The 13,519-nt window shown below is 40.9% G+C and overlaps 5 protein-coding genes across 7 annotated transcripts; all 5 read right to left on the reverse strand.

Annotated features, from left to right (window-relative positions):
- Window positions 1-2,082: 2,082 nt before the first annotated feature.
- On the reverse strand, window positions 2,083-3,562 carry LOC108103612 (serine hydrolase-like protein). The gene is made up of 2 exons (XM_017209153.1): window positions 3,370-3,562; window positions 2,083-3,127 (listed from the first exon to the last, which is right to left on the reverse strand). Exons 1-2 carry the CDS (start codon window positions 3,391-3,393, stop codon window positions 2,111-2,113), a joined length of 1,041 nt encoding a protein of 346 aa, XP_017064642.1. The 5' UTR covers window positions 3,394-3,562; the 3' UTR covers window positions 2,083-2,110.
- A 99-nt stretch (window positions 3,563-3,661) lies between these two features.
- LOC108103614 (probable serine hydrolase) lies at window positions 3,662-5,236 on the reverse strand. The gene is made up of 2 exons (XM_017209154.1): window positions 5,064-5,236; window positions 3,662-4,895 (listed from the first exon to the last, which is right to left on the reverse strand). Exons 1-2 carry the CDS (start codon window positions 5,085-5,087, stop codon window positions 3,882-3,884), a joined length of 1,038 nt encoding a protein of 345 aa, XP_017064643.1. The 5' UTR covers window positions 5,088-5,236; the 3' UTR covers window positions 3,662-3,881.
- A 166-nt stretch (window positions 5,237-5,402) lies between these two features.
- LOC108103611 (probable serine hydrolase) lies at window positions 5,403-8,987 on the reverse strand. Of its 3 annotated transcripts, XR_001772238.1 has the most exons (4): window positions 8,937-8,979; window positions 6,801-7,030; window positions 6,575-6,704; window positions 6,410-6,501 (listed from the first exon to the last, which is right to left on the reverse strand). XR_001772238.1 is itself a non-coding variant. In XM_017209152.2 (3 exons), exons 2-3 carry the CDS (start codon window positions 6,822-6,824, stop codon window positions 5,533-5,535), a joined length of 993 nt encoding a protein of 330 aa, XP_017064641.1. In that variant the 5' UTR covers window positions 6,825-7,030; window positions 8,870-8,987; the 3' UTR covers window positions 5,403-5,532. The 3 variants fall into 3 exon arrangements, 2 of the variants coding, with proteins under 2 accessions (XP_017064641.1, XP_017064640.1); XM_017209152.2 differs by lacking the exon at window positions 6,575-6,704 and having other exon boundaries at window positions 5,403-6,501; window positions 8,870-8,987; XM_017209151.2 differs by lacking the exon at window positions 6,575-6,704 and having other exon boundaries at window positions 5,403-6,501.
- On the reverse strand, window positions 7,163-8,876 carry LOC108103610 (probable serine hydrolase). Its single transcript, XM_017209150.2, has 2 exons — window positions 8,487-8,876; window positions 7,163-8,376 (listed from the first exon to the last, which is right to left on the reverse strand). Exons 1-2 carry the CDS (start codon window positions 8,508-8,510, stop codon window positions 7,387-7,389), a joined length of 1,014 nt encoding a protein of 337 aa, XP_017064639.1. The 5' UTR covers window positions 8,511-8,876; the 3' UTR covers window positions 7,163-7,386.
- A 781-nt stretch (window positions 8,988-9,768) lies between the features above and the next one.
- Window positions 9,769-11,630, reverse strand: LOC108103593 (serine hydrolase-like protein). Its single transcript, XM_017209121.2, has 2 exons — window positions 11,579-11,630; window positions 9,769-11,165 (listed from the first exon to the last, which is right to left on the reverse strand). The coding sequence occupies exons 1-2, from the start codon at window positions 11,600-11,602 to the stop codon at window positions 10,245-10,247; spliced, it is 945 nt and encodes a 314-aa protein (XP_017064610.1). The 5' UTR covers window positions 11,603-11,630; the 3' UTR covers window positions 9,769-10,244.
- Window positions 11,631-13,519: the final 1,889 nt, after the last annotated feature.

The following is a 13,519-nucleotide window of genomic DNA, read 5'->3' on the forward strand; positions in this document are numbered from 1 at the left end:
TTTTCCTTTTCTCTTTCCCCATTTTTTTTTTTTTTTGATATTTCTGAAGGAGTACGAGAAGTGGAACCCTTCCCCTGACAGCTTTAACGGCTATTAGAAAATTGCGAAAATTGCGCACACGTTTTCGCAGAGAAAAGCGAACGTTGCATGCGGCAGGGCAATAGAGTGCAGTTTGTGGCCTCAGATTTATTGCACCGAGCTGGGGAATATTCGAGATGGCCGGCTCGCATTTTAAACAGTTTTCGTTAAGTTTGGTTTATTAAGCCCCGCTCCGGGCCTCTGCCTCTGCATAATTCATTCGGTTTAAGGGTCTTCCACCAATTCATTTCAATCAGGCCGAGAAGAGCAGAGAGTCGGCGGCGGCAGTGAATCGTGTGGCTCGTTTTAAATCATTTAATGCGGTAGTTTTGGCCATTTTATGGGTCCGACTAAAGAAGTGCCAGGTGATGTTTATTGGACGTATGCATGCCGCATCGAAAGTGCTCCTGAATCGCTTTAAAGTTTCCCAGGAAAATTTACGGACTTCACCTTGAACACTTTTCTTATTTGCGGTAGAACTTTACGGCGAATGAAAGTTATTTAGCTAGGAGATGGCTTTGTAGGTTTCCGCATTAATCTAGTTTAACTACCGTCACATGAATGTCTCTTTAAGGTTTGGGAAATATTATAACCATAAATACCTCCTTTGTGAGTTTTCAATTTCAATTGAAATATGACTTTAAAGATTTTTCTAATTAAAGCCAACTTTATTCAACGTTTGCTCAAGTTTCTAGAACGAATTCCCATAAATCTTTATTTCGCGGAAGTGTTCATCTAGTGAAAATTATGGCCTTCTGTCAGTTACATTAAGTGCCTGCCCAAGGTTGCCCCGCAAATTCATCAACTTTCCTGGCCATTAGCTAGGGAAATTCAAAACCTTAGCAGATCCGTCCCTCGAACGATTTCCTTCACCTCTTTAAGGCTGCTTAACCCAATATCACACCAAAAGAAATTGTTTCTGAAATTGGAGGCGGAAAGCGTTCAAGTTTCTAAGCCATTCAAAGGGAATTTAAGTGCACACGAGCCGGGAATCGGCGCCCAACCCACTTTAATTTTCAAATCTAGGCATATGCCGGCAAGGCTTTACGGTTTCCACCTTCGAAATGCCAAAAAATGAATGGAGGGAAACCCTGTGGCGTCTCTGATTACAGCCAAAATATGCCACGTGTATGTGTGGTGCATATGTATGTAAGCGAGTTTGGCTCGCTAAAATGGCAAAATCGATAGTGTAAGAAAACGTAATTTTCGTGTATTCTCTTGCCTTTCCACTCAAACGTTAATTGATTGAATTAGCCAGCCGAGCGATGAGACAAAAAGGAAGCTCCGGCCATAAATATTAATACAGCCAATCAAAATAAATGACAACAAAATTATGACTTGCAAATGTTTAAAATTCAACAATTTCTTGGATAACAACAAAGTGTTTAAATTAATAAATGCCACTCTCATTTCCCACACCAATTCTTAATCAAATTTTCCCGTTTTTCGTTACTAGGCGTCGGCCTAAAGGTAGGCAACGGAAATCTCTGATGCCTTGGGGAAAATAAATTTCCTACGACGTAGTCTACTTTTGTGGGGGGACAGAAAAGTTTGACTGGAATTTTCGGTATTTAATTTGCATTTGGTTAAACTCAGTTCCTGAACTATTCCCATTCACCATAGTCGATGTCTGGAAAATTCGACTTTCCTTTCACGGACATACATATACCTTCAATTGGCTTTGGTTGCTGCTTAACTTTTTGCGCTCTAACGGATCGAAATCTATGGCATCAACTGCGCTAATTGTTCTAATGCGCTCAAGCTGTAAGCTGCTTAAAATCGTTTAAATTGCAAGTCTAATATCAGCGGGAAGCAGGAAAGGACTGCCTGCTGGGGCATAGACATCCTTGAGCAATAATCTTCAATCACATATCAGTTGTAGAAATTTCTGAAGCTGTTAAACTTTAATTTACCTTTAGATTATGATAAAAAAAAGGGCATTTTAAAGTTTAAAATAAAACAAAGTAACCAGAAGAGACCAAAAGGTAAGTCATTGACATCTAATTAGCTGATTAAGCACTTAGTTCAGCATTTAAAGCTTGCTGCGTTTATTTTTACTTCTTTCAAAGAATCTCTCCTGAACCCTGCGCTTCTCTGTTGAGCTAAGCTGCTGCTCCTTGCCGGTAAGTGACCAAGAAGTCAGGGTTGGAGGTCGATGGTGCCTGATGAAGGGCACTATGTAACGGGCACACTCCTCGGCGGCATGGAGATGAAGATGATGGGTACCACCCTCCACCTCATAATACTCAAAATGCGGATTATTTTCACGTAGAATGGAAATGGGCGTGTCACAATGAGCTCCCACATGTGAAGACTGCAAACCCTTTAGAATCATGTATGGCTTTTTTTGGATCCTCCTAGCCATCTCATCGGCAAGTCCAGGTTCCACGACCATTGAATGATAAAACTTGACTCGTCCATCCCTAGAGAAGTAGAATTTCTCAGGGTAAAGTTTTGACTTGGCAACCTGACGAACGAGCAGGTGCTTAGCAAATTGAGGAGTCACGGAATTAGAACTGCCCTTGGCGAGGACCTTGGTCAACTGGGTGAGGGTGTAGGAGGGCGGCTCGTGTAAATGACCCTCCTTTTGGCGATCCTCTTCAACCAGATGCTTCTCCATGCTCTGCGCCAAGTCTGGTAGTGCTGTACTGATATCTGCTATTGGCCTGGGCAGCAATATATCCAGAGATATGACCATGTCCACCGTGTTTGGGGCCAGAGAAGTGTAAAAGAAGCTGATAATGCCTCCTAAGGAGTGACCCATCAGGGAAACCTTTGTCCAGCTGTACTCCTTCATTACGAGGGGAATAATGAAAACATAGTCATGTATGCTGTAGTGCATCCCAGGCTGAAGGCGAGAGGATCTTCCATGTCCAGGTAGATCGATGCAGAGCACTCCAATATAATCTGGCAGAAGGGGAATCAGTCGTTCGAAGGTGCCCAGGTTGTCCAACCATCCGTGGATTGCCAGGATGGGTCTCTCTGTGAGGTTGCCATACCATCGACCGGAGATGTGACCCCAAGGGGCTGGGATTCTCACCTCTTTGAACTACAGAAAAAAAATCGCAAATGGTCAAAGGGCCATTAAAGTACATCCAACAGATAGGATTCGGTTTATGTTAAATAAAAAACAGTTAATAACTTTCGGATTGGTCTGTATGATCATTGATAACCAATTTAGTGTTAAGCATTAAGAGAAAGAAAATTAACTTCGTGTAGCGCATGTCAAATTTTGCTTATCTGCTCTCTTTGCTTTCTTAGCTTGCTTCTTTTTTTATTTTGCTTACTCACATCGCTCAATGACAAAGTTCCCATCTCGACCGGCGGCCTTTTGAACTTTACCCGTCTATAACTTTTACACTAAGTCCAAAAATGGATCTGAATAAGTATCTTGCCAAAGAGTTGAAGTTTCGATTAAGTTTTGGGACTTAAAAATCGGTACTTCCTTCGCCGGCAACAGCTGTTCGTCAACTATTTCGCTGTATCGATTTTTTTCGCTTTAAAAAGCTAGCAGAAGAGAGGGTCTGAAAGAGAGAAAGCTGATAAGATTAGAAGAGAACTAAACAGAGTGAAGAGAAAAATGTTAACTCAGGCCATTGAAGACACTTTAAATAATTTATTTAGTATTTTTCTATGCTTTTGTTAAGTTCTTTTTAACCTGAGATGCTAAACATTTTATTTAGTGACTGTGATTCTTAGACTTCCTTATAAAAGATTAGCTAGTTAACTATTCGGTTACTGTCTACATACTTTTGGCAATATATCAATTAGTTTAATGTGGAATGGGGTATTTAATGATTATTTTACAGCTTGCTCAGTTTGTTTTTACTCCTTTGAAAGAATCTCTCTTGTTGCTGGCGTTTCTCTTGGAAACTAAGTTCCTGTTCCTTTCCAGTCAGGGACCAAGAAGTCAGAGCTGGAGGTCGGTGGTGCCTGATGAAGGGCACTATGTAACGGGCACACCCCTCAGCATTGTGGAGATGGACATGGTGGGTACCACCCTCAATCTCATAGAACTCAAAATGCGGATTATTTTGCCGAATGATGGCCATCGGGTTCTGGCTGGAAGCTCCCAGGAAGCGGGAACTTCCTCCCTTAATAATCAGATAGGGCTTCCTTCCAATCCGCTTTGCCATAGTCTCAGCAAGTCCTGTCTCCAATTGGGCTAAGGTGTAGTATTTAACTCGACCATCCCGGGAGAAGAAGAACCTGTCCGGATACAGTTGCGAATTTAACACCTGGCGATGGAGTAGGTGTTGGGCAAACTCGGGTGCCACCGAGTTGAAACTCCCCTTGGCGAGGACTTTGGTCAACTGCGAAAGGGTATAGGAAGGCGGCTCGTGTAAATGACCCTCCGTCTGACGATCCTCCTCCACCAAGTGTTTCTCCATGCTGTTGGCAATATAGTCCACTCCCCTTTTTGGAGCCATTAAATTAGGCACCAGTATGTCAAGAGAGATTACCATATCGACTGTGTGTGGAGCCAGCGAAGTGTAAATGAAGCTTATGATGCCACCTAGTGAGTGACCCATCAATGATACTTTTGACCAGCCGTACTCCTTCATTACTCGCGGAATTATAAGCACGTAATCGTGGGCATTATAGTGCATCCCCGGTTGCAGTCGAGAGGATCTTCCGTGCCCAGGTAGATCGATGCAGAGCACTCCTATATAGTCGGGAAGTAGGGGAATCAATCGATCGAAGGTGCCCAGGTTGTCCAACCATCCGTGGATTGCCAAGATCGGTCGTTCAGTTCGATTACCATACCAGCGTCCTGATATGTGACCCCAAGGTGCTGGGATTCTCACTTCCTTAAACTATAAATGAGATTAAAATCCGTTTTATTGCCTATAGAAGACTTTTGATTTATATTTTGTTTAATGATTTTACAGTTTTTCCGTTCTTTGGCAGTTTCTTCTTTTGTTTTTACCGGTAACTTCAGCTTATCTCTTTTTGTTTATGATTTCTTTTATTTGCTTACTCACATCGCTTAATGACAAAGTTCCCATCCCGACCGGCTGTATTTTGAACTTTGTCCGTCGGCAACTTTTGGCTTAGAACCAGAAATGGTGGCACCACGTATTATCTTAAGTATCTGGCTGAAGTTTCACTCAAAATTCCATCATTCAGCAATTCAAAAAGTGGCACCTCTTTCGGCTACAACAGCTGTTCTACGACTAAATCACAATATTGATTTTATCGTTTCAGAAAACTAACCAAAGAGAAAATGTCTGTAAGAGCTAGGAAAGAGCCGATAAGAGAGAGGTACTATTTATTAAGAGAGCTAAGAAATAACCCCAAAAAGAGAATTAGAAAAAACAACCTCCATTAGACAGGCTTTATTTACACATTTCATGATCAGCTGCAGACAGCTTCTTGCTTAAATATGGTCTTGATTGAGCATCTTTTCCATACCCTTAAATCTAAAATTTTCATAATAATACCAAAATTACTTCACAGTTTGCTGTTTTGGATCTTCTTAGAACAGAGTGGTTGCTCTTTTCCAGCCAATGACCAAGAAGAAGGTGGTCGATGACGTTGGATGAAGGGCACAACGTAACGGGCGCACTCCTCAGGGAATAGTAGATGGATATGATGGGTAGTACCCGCCACCTCGTGGAGTTCAAAGTGCGGATTATTTTGCCGCAGCATGGATATAGGCACCTCACATTGAACGCCGACAAAGGACGACTTGGAAGCCTTTATTAACAAGAAGGGAACCTTTTTGATTATTTTCGTCATCTCCACAGCGAGTCCAGGTTCCATTTGCGATAGGTGGTAGAACTTAACCCGACCGTCTCCGGAGAAGAAAAATCTGTCCGGGGACAGGGGAGACTTTACCACCTGGCGGTGAAGAAGATGCTTAGCCAGCTCAGGCGTCACGGAATTTATGGTCCTCTTGACAATGATCTTTGTCATCTCAGATAGTGTATAAGAGGGCGTCTTTTGCGGATTACTCTCTCCTTGACGATCCTCTTCCACCAGATGCCTCTCCATGCTCTGAGCCACTACGTCCACTGCTTTTTTAGGAATCACTGTTCTTGGCAGTAATATTTCAAAGGATATGACCATATCCACAGTATGAGCAGCCAGTGATGTGTAAACGAAGCTCATAAAGCCTCCCAATGAGTGACCCATAAGAGAAACCTTCGACCAGCCAAGTTCCCTCATCACTCGTGGAATAACGTACACGTAGTCATAGACGCTATAGTGCATACCCGGTTGAATGCTAGAGGATCTTCCATGTCCAGGCAGGTCTATGCAGAGCAATCCTATATAGTCGGGCAGTAGAGGAATCAATCGATCGAAGGTGCCCAGATTGTCCAGCCATCCGTGGATTCCAAGGATCGGTCGCTCCTGTCGATTGCCATACCAACGTCCTGCAATGTGACCCCAAGGAGCAGGGATCTGAACCTCCTTAAACTAAGGGAGGAGTATAATGTTAGATGCACTTCATGGTAGTTAGTTGCTCTAATTGTGAAGTTATTCCACTTACAGATTATATAACTCATGATTGCTTTAAGTAATTTTGGTTTTGTGATTATAGACATTGAGTGCAGCAGAAAACATCCTTTTAGATATGCCAATTAAAAGAATCCGTAGATATGCCAATTAATCGAATTTCACTGTGAAGTTAAACAAATGAAATGTAATGGTAGATGCCAATTGCTTATCATTTTTATGGTTTATGATTTTATATATATAAACTTTTGCTTACTCACATCGCTCAGTGACAAGGTTCCCATCCCGATCGAAAGCACCTTGTACTTTGATGTTTAGACTCGGTCCAGTAATTGTGGCACCACTCTGCGTATTATCTAGAGTATCTGGTTGGAACGCTAACGTTCCGATTAAGAATCCGGAATTGCTATTTTAGAACTTTCCCCCTTACAGGTGTAACAGCTGTTCAACGACTGATTCAGATTATCAACGAGGTTTGCGTTTTAGGGTTCTGAAAAAGAGATTGTGGAAGAGTTATAAGAGTGGCTGCAGAAATGGCTAATAAAGAGAGAAGATTTATTATATTTCTCTTAAAAAAGTTGTAAATAAGAAAAATCAGAATTACCTTTGGTAGTCAAAAACATTTCATTGACATTTCCTTTTTTAAATTATTCTTTATTTTAATTACTTATGTACATTTGTTTATTTAAACAAAATCATAACAGGTTTACATGGATAGTAATACTTAAAGATCTTTCAAAGTGAAAGAATTATGAAGGAGTAAGTTACTTTCCGTAGTTGTAATTAAAATGTAATTTGATGCCTGTAGTGGGTTAATACTAGAGTGGACTTCGTACACTTCAGATTTCACAACTTGCTTCGCTTTTTCTTGGTCCACGCAAAGAATCCTTTCGGCTTCTTTAAACTAGGGCCATCCTCTTTTCCACTTAGGGTCCAGGAGGTCAAGGCAGGTGGTCGATGATGTTGGATGAAAGGCACGATGTAACTGGCGCACTCCTCAGCGGCATGGAGATGGATATGATGGGTGCCATTCTCCACTTCATATAACTCGAAGTGAGGGTTGTCTTCTGCCAAAATACTCAAAGCTTCATCAGAACGTTGTGACAAAGACGGAGACAAAGATCCCTTAATAATTAAGTAGGGTTTCTTGCGGATCCGTCTCGCCATTTCGGCGCCAAGTCCCTGATCGATGTCTATATAGTGATAGTGCTTGACTCGTCCATCCCTGGCGAAGTAGTACCTCTCAGGATATAGCTTCGACTTTTTCAACTGACGGTAGAGGAGGTGATGGGCCAGGTCGGGGGATACGGAGTTTAAGCTTCCCTTTGCCAGAACCTTTCCCAACTGACTGAATGTGTAGGAGGGTGGCTCTGTGTAATTTCCCAGTTTTTGCCGCTCCACTTCCAAAAGTTGCTTTTCTATGCTCAAGGCCATATACTTTACTTCATTTCTATGCGGCAGCAATATGTCCAGGGAGACGATCATGTCCACTGTGTTAGGGGACAGAGCGGCGAATATGAAGCACAGGACTCCTCCTAAGGAGTGACCAATGAGGGAGACCTTCGACCATCCGTATTCCTTCATCACAAGCGGAATTATAAACACATAATCGTAGACGGAGTAGTAGACTCCCGGCGGTAGGTGCGAAGATCTTCCATGTCCAGGCAGATCAATGCAGAGTACTCCTATGTAGTCGGGGAGTAGGGGGATCAGCCGGTCGAAGGTGCCCAGGTTGTCCAGCCAGCCGTGGATCGCCAGGATGGGTCGCTCTTTTCGGTTGCCATACCAACGACCCGAAATGTATCCCCAAGGCACTGGGATCTTCACCGTCTCGTACTAGAAAATGTTGGAATTTGTATTAACCTTAAACCAATTAATCGTCAATTATTTTGAGATTAAACTTATTAATTGGTGAGCAAAGGTCGCTATTCTTAAGGCTTACTTACATCACTTAGTGATAATGTTCCCATTTCTTTCAAAATATGACACGGCTTAACTGGTTTTCTATCAGCACATTAGTTATTATCTTCGACAGTTCGTTAATTTCTTTATAAATAGTTAATGCGACCGATCGTATTAACTTCCATTCACAAACTAATTTACTTTCTTAAATGTTTTATGTTTAGTAACTAGCCCGAACCGAAAAGAGTTCGTTTAAATAATCTTTTTAAGAGAGTTTCTTAAGAGTTGTTAATCTAAAAAAGCTTTTAACAACTAATAAGAGTGGAAGATAAGATCACAATGACGTCGTATATGTTCACGTCTTTTTACCCACTTTTCAATCATTATGCATTGCATTCTGCATTTGATATCCATTGGTAATACTAACTTGTTGTTACTCTCTAAAAACGTACTTAGAACATTAATTAGGAGCTAAATATAAAAAAAAAACAAACTTCTTAATATTCACGTGCTTTAGGCTTGGCTGCTGAGTGATTTCTGCCCAAGTCGGAAAACCAAAACAATAATAAAGCTTTTGATGAGCGAAAAAGCTTTTGATATTTGTTCTGGGTGAATGGCATTCAAAATGTCGTTTTATTTAAAAAGTTTTCAAAATCTTTCCATTAAGATTACCAAAATAAAGAACACAGAGGTTACTTCTTATGGCGATCTACCATTTTTCTGTATCTGTGGGTATCTTTAGCCTTGAATGTGTTTTTATATATAGAATTTAATCTTAACTTTCTAACATGGATAAGAGAATGGGCGATATGAGTGCAGTGACCCCCGATTCCAGTACTTATTGCTATATATTCACAGCTTGGCCTGAGTTTCCTGATTTATGGTACAACTTTCCTTAGTTAACACTGCAAAGTAACGATGTTTTTGGATAAAGGGAACGATGTACTTCGCGCACTCCTTGGGAAACTCCAAATGAAAGTGATGGGTGCCGCCCTCCACTTCATATAACTCAAAATTGTTGTTATCCTTTGAAAGAATTGAGATGGCCTCGTCACTTCGAGGGCTTAAATAAGGCGAAAAAGATCCCTTGATCACGAGGTATGGCTTCTTGCCAATACTCCTAGCCATCTCAGCACCAAGCTCTGCTTCGAAGTCCCAGTAGTTGTAAAATCTGGAACGCCTGTCTCTGGAAAAGTAAAACATGTCAGAGTTAAGACTTGATTTGTTCACCTGGCGGTGAAGCAGGTGGTGCTTTGTACTGCTTAGGAGGAAATAATTAGAATTTGGTTGTTAATATCTAAAATAATCTTACTTCAGCTATGGATATATGGTTCTCCATTTTTATTATTATATTAATCTATAATGGCTATAATGGCAATGAAATATTACCATTTAACTGGTCTTGGACTGCAAATTTTGGTGTGAAAGCTTTAGCAATCGGGCATCAACTAAGTTTAACTTTGAAGTCGGTGTAGATTAGCAACGTTTAAAATGTGCATTATCAGTAATCGAGATAATGTTTAAGAAGCTTGCCAAAATTCGCGATAGATTTGTTCAAAGGTTATTGCATCAAAGCTTTTCGATTTCAAAAAGGTTTTTATATATTCAATGTTTCAAGAGGTTTGTAGAAGACTTTAAGATCAGGAGTGGAGAAGTTTCGTGTCTCCTATATTCTAGTGATCCAAGGCAAAACACTCCAACGTAGATGTTTCACAATTTCTCCTATAACTAACTTATATCTCACTGAGATAATTAATTGGATTGTAAAAATAAAGAAGTCTAATAAGTCTTGAGAAGCTGTTCTACAGTTTGCTACTTCTCGAAGGCCTGTGACTCCTGATAAAGGGAACGATGTAGCGGGCACAATCCTCTGCTGCATGAAGATGGACATGATGCTTGGCTCCTTTCACCTCGTAGAATTCAAAGTGGGGGTTATCCTGGGACAGTATGGACATGGCCTCGTCACATCGAGGTCCAACAAATGGTGACAGGGCTCCCTTAATCACCAGATAGGGTTTCTTCTGAATTCTTCTTGCCATCTCTGCAGCCAGGCCGTTTTCAATGTCGAATATATGATAGAACTTTACACGTCCGTCTCTAGAGAAAAACACCTTCTCCGGGTACATCTGCGACTTTTTCACCTGGCGGTGGAGCATGTGATCGGCCAGGTGTTGTGGCACCGAGTTGTTACTGTTTCTGGCAAGAACATTACGCATCTTACTAATGGTGAAGGATGGAGGTTCGTGCTCTGTGCCATCTGCCTGCCGTCTCTCCTCCACCATATAGCCTTCAATGTCCTTTGTCAGCTTGCTGGGATCCTCGACCCTGCGGGGCAGCAGTACATCCAGTGATATGATCATATCGACTGTGTCTGGCGCCATTGCCGCATACATAAAGCTCATTACTCCGCCAAGCGAATGACCCATCAAAGAGACCCTTGACCAGCCGAACTCCTTCATCACCCTTGGAATGATGAACACATAGTCGTAGACATTGTAGTGCACACCCGCCGGAAGTCGAGAGGATCTACCGTGTCCGGGAAGATCAATGCAGAGCACTCCTATGTAGTCGGGAAGCAGAGGAATCAGTCGATCAAAGGTGCCCAGGTTGTCCAGCCAGCCGTGGATTGCCAAAATAGGTCTATCAGTTCGATTACCATACCAGCGACCTGAGATGTGACCCCAAGGTGCTGGTATTATCACCTCATCGTACTTCAGACCGTTCTGAAAATATAAATTATTTTATTTAGGAGAATAGAGATAAGGAAAATATATTTTTAGATTTTCAAAAGGTTCAAAACTAAAATCTCGTGATTAGAATTTCGCAAATATATTTGACCTATCACAATACCATTTCGATGTTATGTTCCGCGGCTCTCAACTATTTCGATGTTGTTTGCTATTGATGTACCCTAAAAGGGATTATGTCTAACTTTATTAAATATTTGATCTGATAAGCACAGAGTCAATTTCGTTCTATACATATATTAACAAAATTTTTAATTATTTTAATTGTATCAACATATTCTTTAATCCTTATTAAAGGTCTAACATAACTGATTATTTATTTTGAGAGCTAGAGTATCAAATCATCGGTTTCACTTTCTTTACTTTATTTTTTTGTTTTTATTACTCACATTGCTTGGCTTTAAAGTTTCCATTGAGTCTGTTGGCTTAGCAATTGCAATCACTATTTCCGATCTAGAAACAGACCTGTTTATAACTTTGTTATCCAAAGAACGGTTTTTGACGTCTCAGACAGCCTGGAACTTGTTGATATGCTCCAGTTATTTTCCCCGTCTGTTATCTTTGTTATTTCATCCACTCAGACGTCATACGAAAAGAGCACAAATATTGCCAAAATTTCAACTTGCAGCTTCGACTGCTTTTCATCAACTAATTCGTGTTTTTGGCAGTGATCACAACAATATGACAAAATCTGGGAAACATATGATCGGCTAATGCCCAAAAGTGAGATAGTGCGCCACAGACAGGCGGATGACATTATAGAAAGGAATATTAACCCATGTGTGTCAACATTTTTTGAGATTATTAGAAGACAACTGAAATGATATATTTTTAGTTGTGAGTTAAAGTTTATGTGGTTAACAATATTAATACTAAATATTAAATTAAATATTCCGAAACAAAAGAAATGCTCCCAAGTTTGTTTTCTGTAATCAGGTATATTGGCTTTTAATTTTTCTTGCAGCCAAAATTGGTACCTAGTGGGTTAAGCTCAAATAGCGAATGCGAATTTAGGTGAACATCGCTCTCAACGCACTTGATAATCTAATTATAAGGTTCTGAGATTAGAAGAAAATTTAGACAATTTAGGTAAACAAACAACATATGTTAAGTACAGTTAGGGTCATCATTATGTATTCTCATCCGCTAATAACTTTTTATAACCGCAAAAGAATGATTTCTTGACTTTGTCACCAGTGGCAATATCACCACATTACTATCATTGCCCGGGACAAACCGAGTTCAGGTCACTTCATGGTCAACTCACCGACATCCGGTCTTAATAAACTGGCGTGGAATTTTGGGAATGTGTCGATTACTACGTGACTCTCTTGCCGAATCGTGTTTTCCCCTGCCCTGCCCCACATCAACATCGATGCACACGGTTACGCTAAGCTGACCTGGAGTGGTCATGCTCCTGGTCAGAGCTCTGGTTTTTCCTCCACGAGATTTTTAAACTGCAGACTGCACGTTTTTCCATTTTTCTGAATAACTGGAAAGATTTAGAGAAGTGGACTAGAAGGAAAATCAAAGAGCTGTCTATATAAAAAGTATATTTATTTTCAAAGTTATTATTTAAGATTGAAAAGTGAATGGATAAAATGTACTTACTTGATAAAATAGCTCTTAGTGTAATAGTTATAGTAATCTGGACTTTCCTTTTCAAGTAAACATCAAGCTTCTTCCTGCCCAACTGTCGCCCGAGTGTGATTGCCTTCCGCTGTCTTTCCCCTCGACTGGATATGGTTTCTATCTATCTATGTAGTTGCTATATCTGACCCCCTGCCATAGTCCTAATTTGCATTTGGCTGAATTTCCTTGTGCATTTCAATCGTGTGTGTGCAAGAAGCTGCAGCCATGATTTATCTTTAATTTATGTTGGAGTAATTTATCATGTCTGCTGGGGTCGTGACTTCACCTCCGCCTCACTCCGGCTTGTTGTGTAATTTTCCCCAGGCAGGACGCTATGCAAATTGTCTTGAGCTTTCCCCAAAGTGAAAGTGCCATTTCACTGGCGAAATATGTGTGTGTGTGTGTGTGTGTATTAGCCTTGAATCCATAATTTGCCTGTCAACGGCAGCAATGCCGTCGTTGTCGTCGAGGCCCCAAAAATTGTGCGCACATAATTGAGTTCAAGCATTTGGAAGCCAATTATGATTTCCCACTTTTCACCCACTTTTCTTTTGTCCCTTGCCGCGGCTCCTTTCACATCTCAATCAAAAGGCCTTTGTCCTTTCTTCTCGGTGGCTTTAATTGCCTCTGCCACTTAACGTATGCAAATTAAATTTAATTCTTTTTCTTTCAACCGGATCTCTTTCGGGTTTTCGGGT

This window comes from Drosophila eugracilis, unplaced genomic scaffold, assembly GCF_018153835.1.
Source record: "Drosophila eugracilis isolate 14026-0451.02 unplaced genomic scaffold, ASM1815383v1 contig_2088, whole genome shotgun sequence".
Classification (NCBI taxonomy): Eukaryota; Metazoa; Arthropoda; class Insecta; order Diptera; family Drosophilidae; genus Drosophila; species Drosophila eugracilis.